We start from the raw sequence: 25,793 nt of genomic DNA, 5'->3' as shown, positions 1-25,793 counted from the left end.
CTAAAATATTTGTATCTTCACTGGGCATGACATAAATTGTTGTGAGGAGATAAGAAAGAATATTTCAAGCGAGCTATAAATAAGTCTTCAGAGGAAGATTGGTAAAAAATGTAGTATCTTCAAGGAGATTTAAAACTGTCGTACCTGTTACTTAGCACACTACTGCAGAACGACTTATAGCATATACAGAACAGAGTTCAGGTTGTTGTGATATGATAAGAAATGGACTTGTGCACAAATATAGAACTGTGCTGGAAATATACATCCAACAATAATATATTTGCCATCTTAATCCTTTCAACCTGAATTTTTGTGGAGGAAGGAAAAGTTTTCTTTATGTGCTAATGCTCTTAGGTAATTTTTTTAATGATTTCAGATGCAAGATTTATACAAAAATATGTACCCATTTTCAAAACATACTTTTTATGCTTGGCTTCATTTTATAGACTAAAGTAACTAATTACAAAATATTCTCTATTGCAATAAATAGTAAAATCATCATTCAATAATTATCATGCATAATTACGATAATAGTATTCAGTTATACAGTGGAATATAGTGAACCAACCACATCCATATTTTCTGTTGATCAAGAGCTGCTGTGTACTGCTACATTGACTTACTGATATTTTCATAGTGATGCCCAACAGTTGGCAGCACTTGCACATGATGAAAAGGTAGAACGTTCACTAATGTGCACCTCATGTTTCCATTAGAAAAATATACTTCTGTTGCAGCTAAGGCACTGTAAATCTTAATGTGCACAATTGTAGCTGGAGGGTCTGAAACGGTTAATTGTATCGAGAGTCATTGTGAAGTTTTAACAGTATGTGTAACAAAAGTGATATAATGTTCAGCCAAAGTGAAATAGTGCCAGCAGTTTGAGTAAAGTTACGGAAACGTGGGTGATGATCATCAAGGGGAACTAGATATGATGAGCACTGTATGTTGTTGATTAACTTAACAATAAAAGACTGTGTTGAGTTTATAACATTACTTTATTTTCTAAATTATTCACAGTCACAACCAAAGAAGGAAAAGCGTCAACTATTACATTTCATTTGTTACCGGTGAAATTCAGTAGTGTGTCTTCATATGAAACCAAGAAGTGTTATCATAGCCACTGGTATTTAAGGTTAAAATGAACATGATGTCCAAATAGTATTGCCATTGGACCATTGTCAGGGTGTTCCATTGCTGCTGAAGATGTGTGTGTTATTGGTATCTTTGCAGTAGCAGAAGCGCGCGCGCGCCCACACACACACACACACACACACACACACACACACACACACACACACACACACACACACACGATACCATTTTATAGGTACTGTATGTCAAAGTCTACAGCCTTACGAACTGCACTGCACACACTACTTACGAGCCACACACTATCAACGGACCCGGCCGTGCGCAACAGACGGCGTCAAGAAAACACTGATTGTTGGTGCAGCATCTTATGTCCCACATTACTCCCGCCAATATAATTAAGCCTATACCTTCAAACTGATCACGCTTCCTGTGTCAGTTCCCGTATTTTTGCATGTTATCCCGCACTTTTCTGGTGCCACACGATCTTACATCTCTAACTACAAACCCCTCCCCACCCCCCACACTTTCTCTGTTCTATCCCTGTTCGCACCGACTAAATCCACCTCACCCAGTCACATCTGCTGTCCCCCTTATCCACCCCCAAACCTGCTACTCACAGTAATATACTTATATTTATTAATGACCTTTGTGACTTCTCACCAATTTTAGTGCGTTTTCACCTTCCACTATCCTCGTCTTCCTCAGATTTCATCTCTCTTTTTCCCCTTGTGCATCCATTTTGTACTTTTCACACGTATTTGGGTGTATTTTTGCGCAATTTTTCAGACTTAATTCTACTTTCTTACGTATATTTATTGCACCACCATGGATCTTTGCTCCTTCCATCTGCATCAATACAGAAAAGTTTCCTTATCCCTAGCCGGATCCCAGTCCCACATACTGTTCCTGCATTGTTGCTTGGCTCATGAAATCCCCCCCTAATGTCCTTACCAGCAAATTACCCATCTTTGGTTGCCACCCCTTCTTCCACTATGACCTCCACCTGTTCAGATTCCATCAATCCTTAGCCCTCACCAACATAGTCTTGCAAGACCATGTCAACCAAGCCCAATCCTCCTTGCAGTACCTTCTCCCCATCCGCAAAATTCTCCTGCTATGTAATCCCAGATTCCTGGAACCCGTAACACACTGCAGGAACTTCAGCAACATGCACAATGCCACCTCTTAAAAGCTCTCCATCCTGCTCACCTCCTACTCCCGCCTCGGAGTGCCACTGTCGACCACTTCAACAACCACCTCCAAACCTCCCCCACGCCCCCTCATAGCTGACAAACCTTGTCTCGCAGACCTTCTACACTTAACCCATCCTCCGAAACTCACTCCCACCACACAGAACTCAAATCCTAAACAGACCCACAACACAGTCATGAACCTTTCCTCCAGAAGCCTTAGTCCCACAGAAATATCAGTGCTTTCCAAAGGCCTCACCTTTTGCCCCACTCCCAAATTCAGCCATGCAGGACTAATTAAAGACGTTCTCTCCTCCCGGTCCCTACAGTGGAAACACTTTTTTTGCCACCAACCTGATCAATCAGTCTCAACCAAAGACCAACATTGAACCTTGCCTAACTCAGTTCAGCCCTCCATCCAACCGTGATCCACCCCCACTACCTCCAAAACACCCCCTGTTAACTTTCCAGAATTTCTTATCCTCGAACCTTGCCTCTCCATCATTCCCCAAATCCTTCAACATGCATACTAACCTTACATCCGCAGAAAGAACCGCAGTCCACCATCTAAAAACTGATCCTGATCTTATAATTTTACCTGCAGACAAAGGCTCCACCACCGTAGTTTTGAACCGCAAGGATTACGTGGCAGAAGGACTCCGTCAGCTGTCAGATACTTCCACCTACAAACTATGCCACAGTGATCCCATTCCAGCAATCCAGCAGGATCTCCAGTCACTACTCAAATCGGATCTCCAGTCACTACTCAAATCCTTAGGCCCATCCCAGAACCTCTCCCCAGAGTCCGTCTCTCTACTTACCCGTACCACTGCCCGCACTCCCACCTTCTACATGCTTCCTAAAGTCCATAAACCCAACCACCCAGGGCGCCCCATTGTGACCGGGTACTGTGCTCCCACTGAGAGAATCTCTGCTCTCGTAGACCAACACCTTCAACCTATTACCGGAACTTATCCTACTATATAAAAATACCAACCATTTCCTCAACTGACTCTCCACAGTTCCTCTCCCTTTACCACACGGTGCCCTGCTCATCACTTTTGATTCCACCTCCCTGTTCGCTAACATACCTAATGACCATGGTCTTACTGCTATCGAACTACCTTTCCATACGCCCTATGGATTCCAAACCTACAACCTAATTCCAGTCTCCATGACCAACTATATCCTCACCCACAATTACTTCTCCTTTGAAGGAATTACCTACAAACAAATCTGCAGTATGGCTATGAGCGCTTGCATGGCACCATCCTATGCTAACCTATTCATGGGCCTTCTAGAGGAATCCTTCCTAAAAACCCAGAATCCTAAACCCCTCACCTGGTTCAGATTCACTGATGACATCTTTGGTATCTGGATTGAAGGTGAGGACACCTTATTCACATTCCTCCAGAACCTCAACAACTTCTCCCCCCATTTGCTTCACCTGGTCCTACCCAACAAGCCACCTTCCAAGATGTTGACCTCCACCTCAGAGATGGCTACATCAGTACCTCCGTCCATATCAAACCTACTAACCACCAGCAATACCTCCACTTCAACAGCTGCCACCTGTTTCATAGCAAGAAGTCCCTTCCGTACAGCCTAGCCACCTGTGGTCATCGCATCTGCAGTGACGAGCAGTCCCTCTCTAAATATACCGAGGGTCTCACTAAAGCCTTCACTGACTGTAGTTATCCTTCCATCCTTGTACAAAAACAAATCTCCCATGCCTTATCTTTCCAGTCTCCCACCATCTCCCAAAGTCCCACAGTCCGGCCACAGAGAAGCATTCCCCTCGTAACTCAGTACCATCTGGGACTGGAGCAACTGTATTACATTCTCCGCCAGGGTTTCGATTACCTCTCGTCGTGCCCTGAAATGAGAAATGTCCTACCCACTATCCTTCCCACCTCTCCCACTGTGGTATTCTGCCGTCCACCAAACCCACACAATATACTCGTCCATCCTTACACAACCCCTGCTCCCAATCCTTTACCTCATGGCTCATACCCCTGTAATAGACCTAGATGCAAGACCTGTCCATACATCCTCTTACCAGTCCACCTACTCCAGTCCGGTCACTAACATTACCTATCGCATCAAAGGCAGGGCTGCCTGTGAAACCGGTCATGTGATCTACAAGCTAAGCTGCAACCACTGTGCTGCATTCTATGTAGGCATGACAACCAACAAGCTGTCTGTCCACATGAACTGCCACCGACAAACTGTGGCCAAAAAACAAGATGACCACCCTGTAGCTGAACACACTGCCAAACATGATACCCCTCATCTCAATGACTGCTTCACAGCCTGTGCCATATGGATCCTTCCCACCAACACCAGCTTTTCTGAATTCTGCATGTGGGAACTTTCCCTGCAATACATCCTATGTTCCAATAACCCTCCTGGCCTCAACCTTCGTTAGTCACTGTCCTCGCTCATCCAGCCCCCTCCCTGTTCCCATTCCAGCACTACACAGCCGTCATTTCACCACCACACCGTATTTTAATTTCTTTTATTTTTATTTCTATCCTTTCCGTTACTTACACCCTCCGCACCTTCTCTCCACCCTCCATCTAAACTGCAACACTTCACTGTCCGCCACTCCTACCATACTACCTGTCCCCCTCCCCGCCCCAGCCTCCTCCTTACCCCCACCCAGTCGCCACTCCCATCATGCACTGGTGCTGCAGCTCGCAGTGTAGTTTCAGCTCTCTGAGACTGCAGATGTGTGTGCAAGTTGCACTTTGTGTGTGTGTGTGTGTGTGTGTGTGTGTGTGTGTGTGTGTGTGTGTGTGTGTGTACTGCTGACAAAGGCCTTAATGGCCAAAGGCTATGATTGTGTGACTCTTTTTATTGTGCCTATCGCGGCTCAGCCTCTCCGCTATATGGTGAGCAACAACTTTCCTTCTCTCGCATTGTTACATTCCATCCTGGATTTTCCATTGTTTGAAAGTCTACAGATTTGTGTACATAACTATTGTACAATGTCCGATATTCAATTTTTTATATTACAGAGTGTGGTATTAATAAATGTTCCTGGTAGACACAACATTTGTCCATAAACCAGCTTAGCAGTTGCATTCAGGTCAGCTTTGAAGGCAGTTCATATGCCAAGCGGGACAGTCAGAAGAGTGTCTGTGCTGTGTTCGAAGGCACAGCATCTTAGACAGGCTTTGAGCAGACAGTGTAAGTGTTTACTGGCCTGTTTGCTGAAGGATATTAGGCAGCTGTCCAAATTCCCTGAATTCCCAGGAGGACTTATAGCACCGTGAATAGACCTTAAGAATATTTTGGCTACAGTCAGGGGTGCGGCATCTTTGGGAGACCTGGTCAGTGTGAAAAGTGGTTGGCTGTCATCAGGCAGAAACTACAGCCTTCTGATAGCAGGAGGGGTCCATCAATATATATACATGTATGCGCTTGAATTGCTGGTTTAGTGGATCGAAAGTGTGAGGTGTAAGACGAGATGATTACTGATTTTATTTTCCTGGCATGCATGCTGTGCATGATATATTTGTGGTTCTTTTCTACCTAATGCCAAACAAATGCTGTATTGACATAACATACCATTGCTTTAACTCCTGGATGGCACAGTGTGGAGTGAACAGATGGTCTGATGTTGGACCTCAGCTGTACCAAACAGGCGTGCACACCATGTTGAGATATCGCAGTATTTGCTTTGCATTTGTATTTGGTATGTTGATGTGCTGAAGTTGGAAACCAGATAAAGAACCATGTAGCAGCCTCAGTTTATCATCCCCCTGCTGTGCAATGACATCATCATCCTACTGCGCAATGCCAAGAGCTTTGAAATCTAATTGTTGTACAATTATCTTGATTTGTGAAAGGCCATGTGGCTAGTATGTTCTGAATGCAACTAACATCTGTGATATCAGTAGTGAAGTATTGTAGCTGGTGTGATAATGCTTTCTCCATTTTCTGGTGAGTCATTGAAGACTGGAAATGAAAAATGTTCTAAGTGACATTTCTTTCAAAAATGCATTTTCGGCACTAACGTGTTTTTGGTACTCTGTTGCATGCCCTCCTAGATTTGCACCAAATGTCAAATTATGGAGAAAATGTTTGAAACATTCATTATTAGAAGATGCATGGTCTTTGTGCCAAGCAGTACTTCTTTCAGGAGTTTTGTCAGCTATAGCTTTGAACCCAGTCCATATAATTGTAATGCATTAACTGACTTCTTTGGTTTTAAAGATGCTGCTGAAAGACTATTATCAATTCAGGCATGTAAGATAGTAAGCTTTGCAGCATCTCATCCCAAGAATGGAGTTGTACAGGGTTGAGCAAATAAAAGTGGGCCAGAGACAGAGTTCCAGGGTACAAAGATACACAGCAGAGCAAAGGAAATACAGTACTAATGGCCCTAATCAGCAAGTTACTGAAGGCTGATCAAAGCTGGACTTCTGGAATTGCTGCAGTGTCATCTGAAATGATCTGCTGCAGTTCTTGAAGACTATGATGGTTGTTGTGATACCCCTTAGACCTGAGAGCTCCCCACACAAAGTAGTCACACATTGACAGATCAGGTGACCTGGGTGGCCAGCAAGGGCTGTGACCAGACTGACCTCAGCTAACAACATGGTGTACATGTGATCCAAGGTTTGGCTGGCTGTATGGGCAGTTGTTTCATCCTGTTGGAAGTAACTGTAGGTCATCTCCGCCTCCGTTAATGCTACGACAAATGGTTTCAAAATGTTGACAATGTAATGCTCTGAAATCTGTGCCTGATGAAAGAAGATGGGACTAATAATGTGGTGCGCACACACTGCACACCAAATCCCAACCTTCTGATAATGCAGTTGCGTTTCGTAGAAGTTATGCGGAATGTCTGCTGCCCAGAACCTGTGATTCTGTGAGTTGACATAACTCGGGTGAAGCCAGGTTTCATCAGACATAAAGAACAGAGCAGTGTCCAAGCCATTCATTGTTATCCCAGCGAATAGCCACTCACAAAATTGGAGGTGCTGAGGAGCACTTGCTGGTTTTAATTCACAAACAACAGACACTTGGTAGCGATGCATGTGCAGTTCCGGGTGGAGTATTTGTCTGCATGATCGACGTGATATGCCAGTCTTTTGCAACAGGCATTGGGTTGATTTGGTAGGACTCTGAAGCATTTTCTGGTGAACTGCAACCACATTTTCTGGTGTCTGGGCACATTTCAGAATTTTGTTTGACTTATTCAAAACAGATCCTGTCACGCAGTTTTGAGACTAAGCATTGTGTGGCATTCTTTGCTGGTACTTTGATACCATTAAACTTCTTGGCAAACAACTGACCACACCATTTCCTTGACTTTGTTTTCATGTAACTTTCCCCAATGAACACCCACTGCCACTGCCACTGTGAGAACCATTGTCCCCTTTGCACTGCTCCACTCACATTTACACAGCCCATACTATGCTCTGAGCCAGTGTGGATCATGTGGCGGGTGAGTGGCGGGCGTATATATGGCGTGCACATAAGCAGGTGTAGTTATATGCATACATTCACATCCTATTGTATCCCTCATCTGGGTTACTTTTATTTGTCCCCACACTATATAAGAAACAGATGTCAATACTGAGAGATGTTTTATCATGAATTTAATGTCATTCTTCTATTGCAAAATGATGTAAAAAAATGAGAAATGGTTTTTGTTGAGTACATTTCTTCCAGTTAAAATATTACTGCTGTATTTTTGTACTTTTATGATCCTGAATAAAGCATAAGACGTCTTTATTAATGGCACTTGGAACATAAACTTTCTTATTGTCTCTGGGAACCGATCAGTTTCCTGGTGCAGCATTTAGAACAGTCTTAATAAAGTATTTATTTCCTAATTTGTTTCAATATTTTTTGCAATGATGAGGTGGGGAGCATAATATTTGGAATAGAAATACACTATCTGCAATATGAGATACATTGTGTTTTGATTATTCTGACAAATGTAAGGCTTGGCACTTAGAAAGGTTTCCACTTCCATCAATCATATGTTACAGTAAAATTCATGAACAATGGCTGTCTGCACAGATAGAGACACAGAATGGTGACTGGAGCATTGCCAGTCCTAAATGACAGGTGCAGTAAACACATAGAAGTGCTGTTTGTAAGCTTGTGTTTATCGAATTGCAATCAGTAGAGAAAGTTTACCCACCACCAACACCAACACCAACAACAACAACAGCACATGATTACCACAGTGAGATGACTTGTGTGAGGGAACAAGCTATGCAATGTGGACTGGCACTGCATGTGTGTTTGGTGCTTTGTCCTAAGCATCTATGTACAAAGTAGTACAAATGCTCGTGCCAAAGGCCTAACTTAAAGTTTTGCAGATAATGATTTTCACACAGTATAAAAAGTTCAGTAACCTGTAACACTCTGATAATGCCACACATGGCTACCCCACTGTAATACATGTTTCATTGTCGCTTTGGTTCTTGTGCACTGTCTCATAAGTTCTGTGCTTTACATGTATCGTGCTTGTCTACGTGCAATGTATAACTACTGCCAGCTTAGACATAGTGTACCTCACATTATGTAACATTCTGAAAGGAACAATTTAAATGCCCCAAAAACATTATATTTAATTTGATGGGATGTGCCGTCTTTTGGGATTGTAATAAGTGTTATTTAGGCCATTTAAATTCTCCCACTTACGGCCACAGTGCAGCAACCTTAGTTCTGTTTTTCTTACTGAAAATATATCACTATTTGTTGCAGTGTAGACTGTTTCAGTAGTTATTTAGACCAGAGGCATTTTGATTTACTTTGTTACTTACAAATCCGCAATTCACTTTCAAGTACTTTGTTAACTTTGTTTTGATCAGAGTACACAAAAAAATTTGAATTTATAAAAATGTGAAAACTAAAATATATTGTGTGTCATTGAAGTGCAGGTGCTAAAAAATCTAACATCTGTGTAGAAGAAAGCATGTACGAGATGAAACAGTGACCACTGAAAATACTCTAAAATAAAATGAAACACATCTGGTCTAAATAAGACCTTTATTACAGTCGCAATAAATGAAACATAACCCTATATTACTTGTAAATTGTGACTGTGGAAGAGAGACCACAAAAACAAAGTAGACAACATTACTGTTGTGTGTGTCCCTTACCTTTCATCGTTTTCAGTTGCTGCTATTGTCATCATCTACTTCACTGCAGTCTGTCAGTGTCTGATTCACTTGGTGATGACGATGGGCTCAAGCAAATTGTCAATTAAAATTTCTCTGTTCCTGTTCTCGTCCTGTGGCCATTCTGTGTGCCAAAAATAATCAGCTCATGCCGAAGGAGTTATGCAGTCAAGCAATTTGTGCAGAATTCTACTGTGATCATTCAAAGGACTGATAAGTTATACAGTTCCGGGAGAAAGTGTATTTTTAACCGGGAAATCTGGCAAAAAATCAAGCAATCTGAACATATTTTACTTGGATGAAACATGGGTAAGCCTGAATCAAACTAGGCAAGAGCGTTGGAAAATGAATGATGGTTCAGATGGCTTGCAAGTACCACATGATAAAGGTCGAAGAATAATTACTATTTTAAATGTCTTGTTTCATTTTGTGACATAGCCTTTTACTTGTGCCCATATGAGTTCAATTGTATCGCAGTGGCAATGGTACAGTGACAAATTCAAAACTACATGTTTGTATTCCTTTGCAATATTATTGATGTTCTAAATTTTTACATGAGGCTTATGAAGTGCTGTAAAATTCAACAATTCAGTACAAATTTGGTTGCAGTATGCAGTATCTTTTTACTTCCAACGTACAGCATGATATCAGCTTTTTAGTATTTGATGTGGGTGCCTTGCCAACAACAGCTTGCATTGTCAAAACAATCACTATTTGCATAACAATCACTATTTGCAGGTGTGTAAGGGAGAAATTGTTTCCTAAACCATAATTTAAATGTCTCCAATTTCATTTCAGAAATATAATCCCTTGAATTGCTCCTTTTTGCCCAAAACACACATTTGCTTTCTAGAATAAATCTGGAAACAAAACCAGTGCAAAGTGCAATTATTCTTCCACCTTTATCACGTGGTACTTGCAAGCCACCTGAACCATCATTCATTTTCCAACGCTCTTGCCAAGTTTGATTCAGGCTTACCCATGTTTCATCCAAGTAAAATATGCTCTGATTGCTAGATTTTCTTATTTCAAGAATACTTCTTAAAAACTATGCCCATTAAGCAGCAATATAACTATGTTCCATTAAAAGGGTGTATACATGGACAAGGAAAAAAATTCTTGGATTTCTCCCAGATTTCCCGGTTAAAAATACACTTTCTCCCAGGAGGAAACATACTTTTTTCCCAGTTAACTGTCAGTATATTTTCTCTCGGAACTGTATAACTTATCAGTCCTTTGAATGATTAGTTTTATTCACGGGCTTAGAATTTCCCGGTGCTTTAGAAAACTAAACACTGGGGGGGAAACACGTTTTGGAAAGATCTTTGATGAGCAGCAACATGTACGCTGCATGTTACAAAAGTATAAATTCGAATTCCACCAAACACCGCATGTTACTTTCCGAAGCATTGAAATCGAGATTGTGATGCGCTTTTATAAGCCAGTCATAGCTCATGTCATGTGATCTCACCAGCCAATGACAGTAGGTATTCAGAGCTTAGGACACGTGATGTAGTCGGCCAGTAGTAACATCACTGTTAAGTAGCGTGAAACCCAAACAGAAAAAGTTAATGGTTTAAATTAATATACATAGTGTTGCTGCATGAAACGCAAAGCTTTCACATATAATATTGGTCTATAAAATTAATAAGCTGCAAGAGAAGCTAAGCTTTCACATATAATGTTGGTCATCACACAAAAGTGCCAGTAAAATTTTTAATAACGACATAAATGCCTGATCTTCTGGGCTCAAAATTCATCTAAATGGCTCGTCATCAGAGAGTTGGTTTTTAAATGAGAGTCAAACACTTTGTGATTTAAGAAATTCATCGTACATTCACGCACATAATTCAACTTCGTAAAAGGAAATTTACCTTGATGGTAATGCTTTTCAAACCACCATTCGGAATATTTTCCCGCGATCTGTTAGAAATAGGTTCGTTTCTGCAGTTGCCAGGGAGCGTCAGATGACAGGCGTCACCGCGCTTGCGCAGCTATGATGTCGTAGGATGCCCGTATGTTTGTAAGTGTAAAACATTAAAAGATCTTACATTATGTCATAAGAAAAACAAGACATCAGAGGATACTCCAAGAGCATCGGAATTTTGTGACCCATACTAAAATGTGCACATTTAAAGTGCACATTAAGAATATGTCCAGATTCCCAGTGAAGTAGGCCACGACCTGATATTATGCTTTTCAATGTGGTTTTCGGGATGTAAATTTTCTTGGAGTACCAGTACTGTGTTATCTCATGTTTGGTTCTTTATTATGGCATAATGCCATAGTGCTAGAAGTTGAAAATGTGCACTTAAAATGCAGTGAACAGTGTGTGGAATTAAACACTTCATTTCAAACATATTGTTTGCCTCAGCGGAAAAGATTAATAAAAGAAAATTTTTTTAGCAAACCGACAAAAATAGCTTCATTGTTCTGCAAGGCAATTAATGCTTGACTGTCAGAAAGGTGGAAATAAAATAAAATCTGCAACTAATAACACATTTTAGCCTTCTGTAATTATGTGACAGTATTTTAATTCACTTGATAGCTCCCGGCCACAGAAATCTGTTTTGTTTTCATTTGACGTGACAGCAGTAAATGAGGAGGAAACAGCAAAATCACTAAATGTATACATGGGTCACGTGGAGACTACCCACTTCCCCACTCTAACTCAGACTGTTCTGCGCACCAACCCCGGATCTATATTATTTCCGAACCAGCCAATACACCGCTACTCTCTTGAGCATTTGAGATAGGACATCAATAATTAGGAAAAAATCGAATTTTCAAAAATATGTTCATTTTGTAGTGCACATCTTTCTGAAGAATCTGATGTATAAAACATATCTGTTTGAGGAAATGTAAGACGTGTTATTTGGTGGTAAGTGTACCAAAGTGCAGTGCCTCACCTCATCACACAGCATTCTTCTGTCGCATCTCACTGTATTTTGCTCTGTGGAATTGAAATGTGTACATTTTGTTATGGATGCCATCAAACCATATTCAGGACAGTGGAAATTAAAACATCCTGTGGTGCCTCTCCTGCTTACAGTTGGCCGGTTTGACATCCTGTCCCTCTTTTTTTTTTTAAAAAAAAAAAAAAAAAAAAAAAAAAAAAAAAAAAAAAAACAGAACTGTTCAGAAAATTTGCACTCTTCACTCCCTATCAGTTAACAACTTGCTGCTTTGTGTGACATAAAAGTAAATATAGGATACATAAGCCCAGTAAAGACATGAGACAAGAAAGACAATACACATTTCTTCAATCCTTAGCTCCTAGAATTTTTTCTCTCTAATCTTGCTACAGCTTTACATGGCATGCTTTCCTTTCTGCGAAAGACTCTATTACCTCATCAAAGTTCATCAAACGTTTTGCTGCATGAAAAATCGAAATGTTGCTGTCTAATACTGAAAAAGCTGTTAATACAGTACCCAAGATTGGTGTGGTTTCCCGATCTGATTACGTCTGTTTTCTCACTGTCTGTCAGATAAAACAAAATAGGCCTTTCTAATACTGCAACAATTGTAACACACACCAAATAAACGAGACTGTTTTGCCACAAACAGTCTTTTTTGTAATGACAGAATATAATTCACAAAGTACCAATATCAAATGCCTATTAGGCCTACTAGAAGCAAAAAGCTTTACGTTAGGGAATAGTTTCACACGTCATTCGTATACTCCAGTTTCTCAAGCATGAGATCGAAAAGTAGTTGTACAAAATTTTTATACAAACTTGGAATCGTCATATTGTTCCATAATTTGTGTGATGTCCCTGTTTCTTCTCCTTCCTCGTTCTAACAAACAGTCTTGTTATCACTAATTCTGTAACTATTCCTGCCAATGTCACAGCTTATTTGCCGGTTAACTTCACTAACTCTGCCAGGTTCGCCGGTTTAGTTATCCCGCGATTATTCTCCAGTTAGGCATTGTTACATGTTCTTTCAGAATAAAATTTAAAGCGGGTGCTATCTGGGGACTGTATAACTGACCTTTACTAGTATATCGATCAGGCCAAAAATTTTCTGTCAAAATTTCATTTTCTTGAATACACCGAGAAGGTAATACGTAATCTCTCTTACCTGTTATTCGTTTATTTCCACTCCGGTAGTCTGAATCTATGGATTTCGCTAGTAATTATAACAACGCTGATCATTCGCAAACCCAATCAACCACACAATCAGAAAGCGGTTGGCATTCATTCGTTCCGCCACTCCGCTCAGCTCGTATAGCCCCTTTTGTCTGAAGGAAAGTTTGTTTCTACGTTCGACGAGGATTCCCCTGACTGAGACATCATGTACTCTATGCATGCATTCGCAAATCAACTTAAGATTCATTCAGAAATCATCTTAGAATGTGTTCAAAAACTGACAGGGATGCGTTTCAAAGTCATATGAATAATCGACTGACTAACGTGCGCTGGATGCTAGTTGCTTTGTGAAACGAGGTTTTTCCCCCTCAAGAATATGAATTTGCCCCTTCCCCCCCATTCTGGGCCTGCTGCGCATGCATGAATCTAGCAGCTTGGACGCTCCAGTAAAATTTTTCCCGGTAGCATCTAGCTGCTTGCTGCGACTGCTTACACAGCCAACAGCCGCATTCCTGTAGCCAGAAGCGGGAGAAGGTACTACTCAACTGCGCATGTGCAAGATCCCGCTCGTAACTGCTAAAACAAATCTAATGTAAACAGTTGTGACATCACGCTCATTGGAGGCAATTTGTTGTTATGAAGCATTTGCATAGTCTTCCTAAATCCTTTAACACATTTTGCTGTTGGCAGATGCTTGTATGAGCACTGTGTTTTGTTGCTGTATATGGCGTGTTTCCTGTTCAATTTAAGTTTCATTTTCGTTTTTTCTCTCGTTCATGTTTTATTGCTGCAGTATTATTCTGCAGTAGTGGAATACTGTAATATCCTTTGTCAGGGTATCGGTTCTTACCAGTCAAAATTACAAAAATTTAACTGAAAACAAAAACAATGAAAAATTCCCGGGTTTTTCCTGGTTATCTCCCAGATGAAAAAAATCCCCAGGTTTTTCCCGTATCTCCCGATTGTCCCGGGTCGTATACACCCCGATTAAAAATTTTCTTCCATCATTTGTATGTATGTATGTATTTGAATCCAGTGTTTTAAAGCATTCTTGCATTGAAAATAGTGCCTTTAAAATTTGTAGTTTCACAAATTAGCTATGTAATTTTTTTTTTTTACAGTAGGAAATTAGTTTTCATTATGCATACTGAAATTAAAATGTCATACAACATCTTGTAAGCATTGTCTAAATTCATGACAAGCTTCTCACAGCTGTGATGTTTTCCTAGTGATCTGAAAAGTGGGCTTCCTCAGGTCTGAAGAGATAAATTACATTCACTGGCAATCTGTTGAACAGTTCTCAAGCTGACACCACTCGCTTGTGCAGTCTGTTCCTGAGATCTGACAACATCTGTGATATGTCCATCATTTTCTGATTGGCATTTGATTAAAGCGTGTCTGGCAAATTATGTTTCTTGCCTGCCACCACCATCAATCATGACAGCTTGCAAAAAATGGAACAGAAATGCCTTAAATAACTCACTACGATCACATTTCAACACATGCATTGCTACAACATTCACAGTGGAGCTTCCTGAAAACTACTGAATGCTCATTGGCTATCAGAGGATGCATGACATCAGGTGTGCAGAACGAGATTAAACTTGGCCACCTTCCTTTGTGACTCGGGACTATAACAGTTCATGGCCTGTGTAAAAGTGAACTGTCAGACTTCAAGTATATGTCAAAACTATTATTTATGGCCGCATTAAGTTCTTTGTCATATGCTGACCAGTTAGCTTGTAAAGGGCTTCGAGCTGAGAAATGTGTGAAGTTGGAATTGCTTGTCAGTTGATTTTTGCAAAGCAGCTTCTATTGCAGTCGATGCTGCATCTACTATGAGTGCTGGATGTACTTGCAATGGTAATAGTATAAGTGTGTTGCATCTGCAGTGGCACCCATGAGATCAGTAAAGGCAATGTTCACTGCAGTTGCCTATTGTAATGTGTCTCCTGGTTTTAGAGAATCCTTGAGAAATTCATTGAGTGTTGTTGTGATCAGCACGTGTATATATGCAGACTGAAGTGATGAAAAAAATTGTACCAAGGTCAGGATTTGAACCCAGGTCACCTGCAGGAGACCTGGTTTCAAAACCCAGCCTTGGTACAAATTTTCATTAATTGCTTCAGTCAGCATATATACACGACAGCTGTTTTGAGACTTGAAAATGTTTCTGGAGCCAAATAATTTCATTTGAGCTGTACACAGTTTTGAATGACAGCAATGGGTATATCAAGTGGGTATGATCTTCTGACTGTCCAAGGGCATCAGCATGTTTATATTTTGTATTTGTATGTCACTAAAGGAAGAATTTATTCTGAACAAAATGGACAGAGATAAAGTTTAAATTTCCGTGATATAAAAGTATTTCTGAAGCTGCATAATTATAAACCAGGGGCCATGCATGTATTAAATCATTTCACCTCATAATCAGAGAGGAGATCCATGCACAAAGGGCACATACCATTTGTAGGTGCAGTTAAGTTTCATAATGGATTAAAATAAATAACAAAGTTTGTGCAACTTTAAGTTCCACAGACTGCGTAGTATGAAAGAGAACTGTTAGTATTTAAACATTCAACTGTTGTGCGGTTGGTCTAGATAGAAGATCTTTTTAAAAAGAATTTTTTTTTATCTGCTGTAATGATTCTCATGGTAATTCTATTATTAAAGAATTTATAAACTCTACTGAAATATTTGAATGCATTGAGTTTCATAGTCTGGCGTTATGAATGGTGGCGGCAGAAAAAATAAAACATAAAACACAATACATAGTAAACAGTAATTGAAATCGTAGTGGAATGTAAAAAGTGTGAGAGTGTAAATCATTACTTGTCAGATAGACACAGAAACCAAGGTCTAATTGCCCATAAAACAAAAATCAACATGGACACATGTACTGGCCACGAAAACCTCTGTTCCATTATCAAATAGAGGAACTGTGAACAGCAAACAAACATGTTAAACGACATGTAAAATACACACACACACACACACACACACACACACACACACACACACACACACACACACACCTATTGTTGCCGCATAACCCTGCAACCTGATGGCCTGATGGGCGAGTAGTGAATCGTAAATTGGGTGGATGCTGCAGAAACTGTGGGTATCTGCAGAAGACAGAGGAAGGCACAGGCCAGAAGCGGATTAGAAAAGATAATGGAACAAGTAATTGAGCCCAGAGGCAGGTTTGGGGATAGCTGCTGTGGAGAAATAATACGTAGCAGAGAAAGAGAGATTGAATAGGGAACATGGAAGAGGGGGGGGGGGGGGGGGGGATAGTGAGAGCCATATGTGGGACCGGGAGGGAGGGAGTGAAAACAGGAAATAAGAGTAAGCTAGGAACAGGTACAAAGGATGTGCCCAGAGGGAGTTCTCTCTTGTGCAGTTCAATTAGAAACCAGTTTCTGTGGAATGCTGAAAACACATGCCGCCAACATTTGTTTGCAGAATCAAAGGTTCTTCTTCATCTGACAAAAAGAAACAAAAAGATTTGGAGGGCAGGAGAGGAAGGGCTGCAAGAGAGAACACTAGTCAAGAACTGCATTAGGTATAGGACAACGAGGAAAGGCTACAAGGAACAGGTGCAGATAATTATTAAATTCACTAAAAATAATATAATTCAACATCTGTGGTCTCTCAGTTATTTTAAAAAAATTAGGGAGTACTAATAACATCAAATAATTTAGATGTAAAGAGGAGCACTCACTGGATAACAGAAGTGTTGAGTTGTTGACAGACATATGCAAAAGAGTGTAAACTTGATAGCTTTCAGAAGTCCTTTGGCTTTTTTTTTTTTTTTTAAAAAAAAAAAGAAAAGCTTAAAATGGATGAATCTATGTGTCTACAATGTTTGCAAGGGACATTCGTGGTATTTCATTTAACATCTATTTTCATTTATATTTTCTTTGCTACATGCTCAGAGCCTGAGGGCTGCACCCTTTACCGATTACCTGGGCTCTGTTTTTCTATGAAGAACACCTAGTTGTGTAACGTGTGTTTTATGAAAGTTTTGATTGCTTTATACTTATGCCACAGGACATTGTAATTTAAGATTTGAAGAATCCACTTCTGTGACACTATTTGACAGAAATTTGTACTGAAAATCTAGTGTATCAACCATCCAGTCACTATCATCATTTATTGACACAATATATGTCATAATGAAAACAATACAGGCATTTAAAAAAAGGAAATTAATGATTGTAGAGCACATTTGTCCCTACAATCACAAGCTTTGTGCAGAATGAAATACTGTTTATTTGATATAATAATTTCAAATCAGTTGCCATAAATAATGTCAAATGGAATTTTAACAAAGAATGCTTGTTAAAATAAAATGTAGCATTAGAAATTGAGGATCATAAGGAAATAGAGCAGTCATTTGAATGTATATTTAGAAACAATGTATTACATTTACTATTCTCATTTACTAATAGACATTATTCTTCAATACAGCATTCGATAGACTGCGGTGGAGGAACAGCAATGTACTTGGTTGTTACATCATCCTATATCATTGTGATTCGTGGAAAACGTGCCTGTCTATGGGGCTCTGTGTATCTGGACAGCTTTGGTGAAGAAGACAGAGAACTAAAGAGAGGCAAACCACTGTATTTGAGTGATAGTAGATACCAGTTGCTAGAACAGCAGTGGCTGGCTCACCGTTTTGACCACACCAATAAGAAGTGGGTTTGGCATCGTGATGCACTTTAGTTACATCAAAATCTGAAAACAGACGTCTGGCTGGTCGACTGAAAGCATCAGTTATATGCTAAAAATTATTGTGTAATTTATTTCTTATGGACATCCGGAATTCATTAATTGTAAAGAGTAAGACAATAACAATATATGTCGTCGTTTCTTTTAAATGCCTTATTGGTTTGTCAGTTGTAATTGGGCTGTCAAAGTTTATATGGCTCATTAAAATTGGAAATTCAGTAATACTCAGGTGCTTGTTTGGTGTGGCCATGTTCTGTCTTTGACATTTCTACATTATCACATTTTGAATTTGAAAAATACTTCTCCTTCGGTAGTTGTTTTATAAATTCAAAAAGCTATTTTGTGTGATTATTTTTCCCTGCAGCATCTTGAATTGAATGGCTTATAGCTATCAGGAACTTCCAAAACATAGCCACTTTTTTTTTTACCTCATTTTATGTGACATGGCTGTGTGCACTTGTGTAGTGATGATGAAGTAAGATGAGTTGGAGGGACAATGATATGAGTGAGTGTGTAAATCACAACTTGTGGAATGATAATGAATTGGATACTAATAATGGTGCTGCCTGCACAATCATGTGACCTATTGTTCTGGAAATTGCATCTTTTCTATGACTTTTGTTTTTTTTTTTTTAATTGGAAATATTGCTGCAACAATTATTTGAGCAGAATGCCAGTTTTAATTGTTTATTAAAGCAATGTCTCGTGTTTTATATTTATTTATAAACAAAAAACCTCAAGATCCTTTTTTGTTAGCATCTTTTAAAAACTACAAAAAAGTCAATTTGGATTTAAAATTTAAAACAGATAGCAAATAGCTTCATATCTTTGTTGTGTGTGGTAACTGATTTGTGCACAGCTGCATCCATCAGGGCCAGAAAAAAATCATATATGAACACACATAAAAGTGACTCAACTACTATTTTGGTAACCTCATATTCCTGTTTTTTATGACTCTGTACTTTGTGTTCTAAATGTGAATTAGTGCTGAGATATTCCTTCAACTTCTAATGATTAACTTTTGTGTACAGTCACTCACTAATATCTGTTTCAGATAATTTGCCATTCAAATAGAAACTGTAATTGTTGTGTAAATATGTAATTCTGTGTTGTCTGACGTAAAATTATCTTACGACATATACTGACTGTTGAAACAAGAATTTTGAAACACACTTATGCTCCTCAATTATTTCTCTCTCTGTGTCATCCCCAGTTGCTTCATAAATCATAAGTGCAAGTATATTGGTTACCTTATGACAATTTGTTCTGTTAAATGTGACTTTTCTTGTAAAAATAATTGTTATGTAGTTATAGGAATGTTCCAGTCACAGATGATGTAAAGTGATTTATGTAGCACATTTTAGGCAGATACTTTAAATGAGATGTGGTAATTTCTCATGCAGGAGGGCAGAGCTGGGATTTAAAGAGCCTATTTTCATCAGAATCAAGAAAAATTAAAATTACACAATTCTGCTTTGCTCAAATGTATTGTAAAATTGTCTGTAAATATTAAAATGTAAAATTTATTACTAAAGAACTATGTGAAAATATGTAGTTTACTTTCCTTTCTTCCTTAATGTATTTCCTCATAAATAGGCAGACAACACTATTTTGTTTACCAGTTTTATTCAAAGATTTTTTTGTGCACTACAAATGAGTAAAAACTCAATATTGCAGTAGCAAAATTGCTTGTTTTTTAGGTGAGTGGGCACTGCAAAAACTACTGCTGTTTTCCTACTTTCTAAAGGATTTCACTAAACTATGTCAGTGTCATTTTTTGTTGCATTGATCTCCTTGCACCCCTTTCTCTGTGTGGGGTAGGAGACCCCTTTCATACCATGTTTGCTGGTGTAATCATGTGTTGGTTACCTTGAATTCTCTCAGATGAATGTCGGGGTGATTGCTTTCGAAGACTGAAAGATGAGAATTAAATCTTTTGTAGCAACATTCTTGAATAAATGGAGGCACAGTTTATGCCAGCTCCCAGATACATCTATTTATAAAATCTGCAATCAGAATCACTTGGGCTCAAATTGACGTAATCTCTTCTTAAAAGCTCGGGTTCTTTCAAAAAATTCATATCTATTCCATGGGGCATTTTCAGCCAAACAAATAATGACATTCCACCTTTTACTTTCTTCCAAAATCCAATCATCCTGGCACTGTTTAGTTGTTGGCCTCGAACCATCCACTGAATACATCTCTGCTTTGGGGAATCAAAATCTGCAGCTTATTGTACGAGAACTTTCTAGTACTAAAGACAACAACCATTTCCTGGTATCATCTGATATGTGTGTCTTTCCCACTCCGATCACACGCCTTTCTAATCTACCTCACTTGATTCCATCATTCCTCACACATGGGGTCAGTCTGCTGTTGAACACTGAACTAGTGCCCACTAGATATCAGACTGATGACATGCTTCCTGTTAACATTATTTTCATATTTACCTATATTGATTCCAGCATTGAAGTGACACACAAATAACAGGTGCAATCATAAAAACCAGGATAGTTCCTTCTTATGCCACTGTTTTCTTGGGTCATTCAGATATTACTTTCTTCATGGTCCTTTAGCCCCGGTTTTATAGTTTTCAGATGATATATTTTACCAAGTAGACCCCCGTGCAGAGAGAAACTGCTGTAATTATTAGAATGTTTTAATTCATTTTCAAGGTTTCACACAGCCTTATGCTAAATAACATTCCAACTTCCTTGAGGAAGACCTCAGCCCCAGTGAAGATCAAATTCACATCTAGTGAACCTCAACAAACACCACTGCTTATATTTTTACAGTTGCCATCCTTTACATAAGAAATGTTTCACCTATAGCATTGGCATATGGGGGCAAACATAAAAGCTCAATTGCTGACTGCTTACAGAATACATTACCAGTCTCGCCTCTCCCTTCACTGTCAAAATTACCTCAAAACCTACTCAATAAAATAATTTCCTGCATATGCGTAGCCATCTATAGTACTCCACATTCCTCTCCAAACAGCTAAGAAGTGCACCTCATTATTCAAACTTCTTTGGTAGGTTTTGATTTTCTGAAGTGACATGCAGTCTATTATTCTCTCCACACCACAAAGCTAAGATAATAGGAAACCTAATTCTGGACAGCTGGAGGGGACTTTGAACCCCCACTCCTCAAAAAAGGAAGCTTAGTGTATTTAATCATTATCCTATATTGCTGGGTTATCTATGAAGCCATGTTGAAAAGTAATTTCTCTGATTTTTTTTTTATGTGAAAACTCCTAAAGCTTTTTAAATAAAATGAATGTTATTAACATTCTACATTTTTATTAGTCATATCTACATATTTATTTCTCAATATAATAGAGGGAAACATTCCACGTGGGAAAAATTATATATAAAAACAAAGATGAGGTGACTTACCGAACGAAAGCGCTGGCAGGTTGATAGACACACAAACATACACACAAAATTCAAGCTTTCGCAACAAACTGTTGCCTCATCAGGAAAGAGGGAAGGAGAGGGAAAGACGAAAGGATGTGGGTTTTAAGGGAGAGGGTAAGGAGTCATTCCAATCCCGGGAGAGGCTTTGTCTTTAAATATGTCTGCTTGTGCCTGTATATGAGTGGATGGATATGTATGTGTGTGCGAGTGTATACCCGTCCTTTTTTCCCCCAAGGTAAGTCTTTCCTCTCCCGGGATTGGAATGACTCCTTACCCTCTCCCTTAAAACCACATCCTTTCGTCTTTCCCTCTCCTTCCCTCTTTCCTGATGAGGCAACAGTTTGTTGCGAAAGCTTGAATTTTGTGTGTATGTTTGTGTTTGTTTGTGTGTCTATCAACCTGCCAGCGCTTTCGTTCGGTAAGTCACCTCATCTTTGTTTTTATATATTATTTATTTCTCAACATAGTCACACTGGCCACAAACACACATCTCCCCATGAGAGATCAGTTTGTGATACTGTCACTGTAGAATTTTTAGTTTTGTTGATGGAGCGACAACCTCGCCCCTGCTTACACCACTTTATCAGTGTTGAAGTTAAGTCCTCAAAGGTGTTCTTTAAGTTTTGGAAACAGATGAAAACTGGATGGAGCCAATTTGGGACTATATGGAGGAGGATGGATAACTGTGAACCCAAAGCATCTGATTATACTGAATTCGAAACTCGATTATAGCACACTGTTTCTCTCACACCAGCATAGTTGGTTTACACACCCAACTGCTAATATGTAGATATGAAGAATAAAGATTTAAACTGCCAATAATATTTGTTTTTATGTAAAAAGCTTTGAGTTTTCACATAAAAAATTCAGATGCATTACTTTTCAGCACACCCTCGTAAAGTGTTGTAAATTAACATTAGGAAGACTCCTATAAAAGAAATATTATGCACTCTGTTCATTCTCCAGTGCACAGTGTATGTGGCATATTACATCTCTTACAGTTTTTACATAATTTTTCTAGGAGTAATGCTTCAGGAAATTTTGTTGTTCAACAATTACTGCTACGGACCCAAAATGACATAATACAAGATAATGAAAACCACAGTTTCAGACATAGGTATGCTGCTAAACCCGCTGGGCAGAACAGGTAATAGGATTGTGGAAAGGGCCAAAGGTTGAGGTCAGTCTCTCCTTCTAATTTACCATTTATTGTAATTCAATAACCTTTACAACCAAAGTGGCACACAGCTGGACCTTTACCAAAGCAACTCTTTCACAGCTCAAGGCCTCCAAACAATAAATCTTAACAAATCAATAAGATAAAAATCCAATTAAGATAGCAATAAAATAATTTTAAAAATGACCAGCAAACATATGCAAAGTGCAATACAAATGGCTGAGGGCCACAATTAAATTTCAAAATTTTAGACTATATTACCATAGACTTTTAAAGGCAGAAGGCCAGAATGTTTAGCAACAAGAAATCTTAAAAAATCAACAAGATTAAAATGTAATTAAAAGGCAAATCAAATAAATAAAAAAATGTATCACAGCTACGTGGAAAGCCTTAAGGCTAAGCAGATAGAATATACATATGCAAGGTGCAATAACAATGACTGAAGGTCACAATTAAGTTTCAAAATTTTAAAATATATTACCATAATCTTTTATAGGCAGAAGGCCGAAATGTTTAAGCTTGAAAGATAAATTTAAAAATTAATTTTGCAAAAATTTTTAAGAAGAAAAAATAAATAACCATAAGCCTAGAATTTAAAGCAGCTGACAACAGATAATTATACACTGGTGGCACTCGGAAGCCTCCAGAGAGGTCAGTCTGCCCTCATTCACTTAGGCAAGACAGGTGGTGAGCCCAATCGGAACCCAACCAGGGGACAGTCACAGACCGACCAACACGACTTCCTTCCCGTCAATCAGTACATGAGAACTCGGACCAGAAAGGTAACAAATGTGATAATCCACATTGGAGTATGTATTAGCTGTCAAAATTACACACCATGTTGGACAGTGACAATAGGTGAGGAAAGGACACTGCCTGAAATTACGTTAGTGGCCAGGGCAGGTAACTGGAACACTAACGGCCAATAGGCAGAAAATTCCGCTGGTACACTTTAATTTGAAACCCGGTAATACAGTTAACTTTACTCACAAGAAAACTGCCTGAATTTTATGTCGGTGCCCAGGGCATGTAACCAGAACACGAACAGCCACAAGATAGAAAATTCCACTGGTACACTCAAATTGTAGTCGACCAAAATAGTTAATTGCACTGCATGGCGGCTAAATTTCAGCAGTAGAAACACGCGGTGTTGCTCACAGGAAAACCTCCCCAACAGCAAACCACCGAAAAGAACCACCACAACATGAATGGACGTGGCTTGGGTAGTTGAAACCACTACTCAACTTTGATGTCCTGGGTCAGTGAACCATGAAGCTCGTAGCGATCAGACAGCTGCACCGCGCGGAGATAACTTGCCTTGTCCGCAACAACCGACCGACTCAGCTGGTCCATCCGCGACTACTGCTCCGTCGCAACTGCACTGCTGGTGCGTCTCCTACTCACTTCCAGACACACGACGGCAGAAATACTGGCTCGGACCCAACCATGCAGAGAAAAAAATGCTCACTGGCTAAACGACATCCCTGCACCAGGAACGGTGGTGGTGGTGGTGGTGGTGGTGATTGGATTCTGGGGTGCCCAACTGCGCGGTTATCAGCGCCTGTACAAATTCCCAACCTTTCCTCAGTCCAATCTTGTCACTTGCATGAATGATGATGAAATGACGAGGACAACACAAACATCCAGTCATCTCAAGGCAGGTGAAAATCCCTGACCCCGCCGGGAATCAAACCCAGGACCCCGTGCTCAGGAAGCGAGAACGCGACCGCAAGACCACGAGCTGTGGACTGCACCAAGAAAGGACCGACCCAAGTTCCGCAAGATGGTAATTGAAAGGGCCCAGAAGCACTCGGAGAACCAATTACATGTCACCCGATGAGACGACCGACTTCTCAGAGGCAGTACGCCGACAACATTTAAAACGACTTGTCAAAAGAAATAATGTCAACTGCACACACAACCTGACAACACTTGCACTGATCCCTGAATGATACCCAACAGTAACTAAGCACACACAAACACAGAGCCAACTCATGCATGATCAGCGAGCCAAAACGCGTCGTCCGTTAGGACGACCGACCGATGATCCACCAAGACCGCGGCCCGGCTCAAGTGATGCGTGGCAGCAATGGTCGGGTGAGCCATGTCGACGCAGACCACACTGCTCCAACCCGACTGCACTAGTGCCACATTGCCACTCCCCAACTGGCAGGTCCAGTCTGTGCTCCAGACACGTTCCAACTCACTGGCCGACCCGAACCCATGTCCTGAACTGCGACCAACTAACTTCCAACAGACAATGAGCAGGAAGTAATAGCAGTCGAGCAAAGATACTCTGAGAGGGGATATATCGATATACGCTGCTCACGGTCAGGCAAAGCAGCAACTCACTGACAGTAGTAATTTAATTTAACGTAGTGAGATGGAAGTACGTTAAAAATGGGGTGTAAAATACATTATGGTGGGAACAAAAGCTACGCATGGCTCAGTATGCCACAACTGAAAGCACTCCTAGGGATACTAGTCCTTAAAGCCATTCCAGAATACTACCATTACTGATAGTGACTTTCTATGAATGAACTCTATACCAGAAAAGAGTTGATGTTTGTAATTTAACAAATTTGAAATCTGAGATACCTTCATTGGAACAGGTGCAGCAATGTACATACCAGAACACACCAAATAAACTAGCTACAGGTGGTGAAAAATTGTCATTCTTCGTGACAGACAAAAAATGCACTTTGAATGAATACTACTGCTTATTCATGGAAAGCATCACAGAATGGAGAAAATCCAATGGCTGATTATTTTGTGCTGAAACTGGCAAGCATTACTTCCACTTCAAACAGTAAACCAGCTGTGCTTTTTTTCTATCATTCCACTTCACAATAAAACTCTTGCCTTTTATGAGTAGATAGTGACTGAATATTTTGGAAAAAAAATGGAGAAGAGCATTCATAATTAAACTTTGAAAA

General features: G+C 39.7%; 1 protein-coding gene across 2 annotated transcripts in view; it reads left to right on the top strand.

Moving 5' to 3' along the window:
* Positions 1-19,811, top strand: part of LOC126473269 (E3 ubiquitin-protein ligase Ubr3) — a 297,943-nt gene extending 278,132 nt beyond the window's left edge. For both annotated transcript variants that reach the window (XM_050100220.1, XM_050100221.1), the window contains one exon: positions 17,998-19,811. In XM_050100220.1, coding sequence (XP_049956177.1) covers positions 17,998-18,255 — 258 coding nt within the window. In that variant the 3' untranslated portion in view covers positions 18,256-19,811. The remainder of the gene's footprint in view (positions 1-17,997) is intronic.
* Positions 19,812-25,793: the final 5,982 nt, after the last annotated feature.

Source organism: Schistocerca serialis, chromosome 4, assembly GCF_023864345.2.
Source record: "Schistocerca serialis cubense isolate TAMUIC-IGC-003099 chromosome 4, iqSchSeri2.2, whole genome shotgun sequence".
In the NCBI taxonomy this organism is placed as follows: Eukaryota; Metazoa; Arthropoda; class Insecta; order Orthoptera; family Acrididae; genus Schistocerca; species Schistocerca serialis.
Note: the sequence above shows the minus strand (reverse complement) of the source record. Positions and strands in the feature narration are given on the sequence as shown.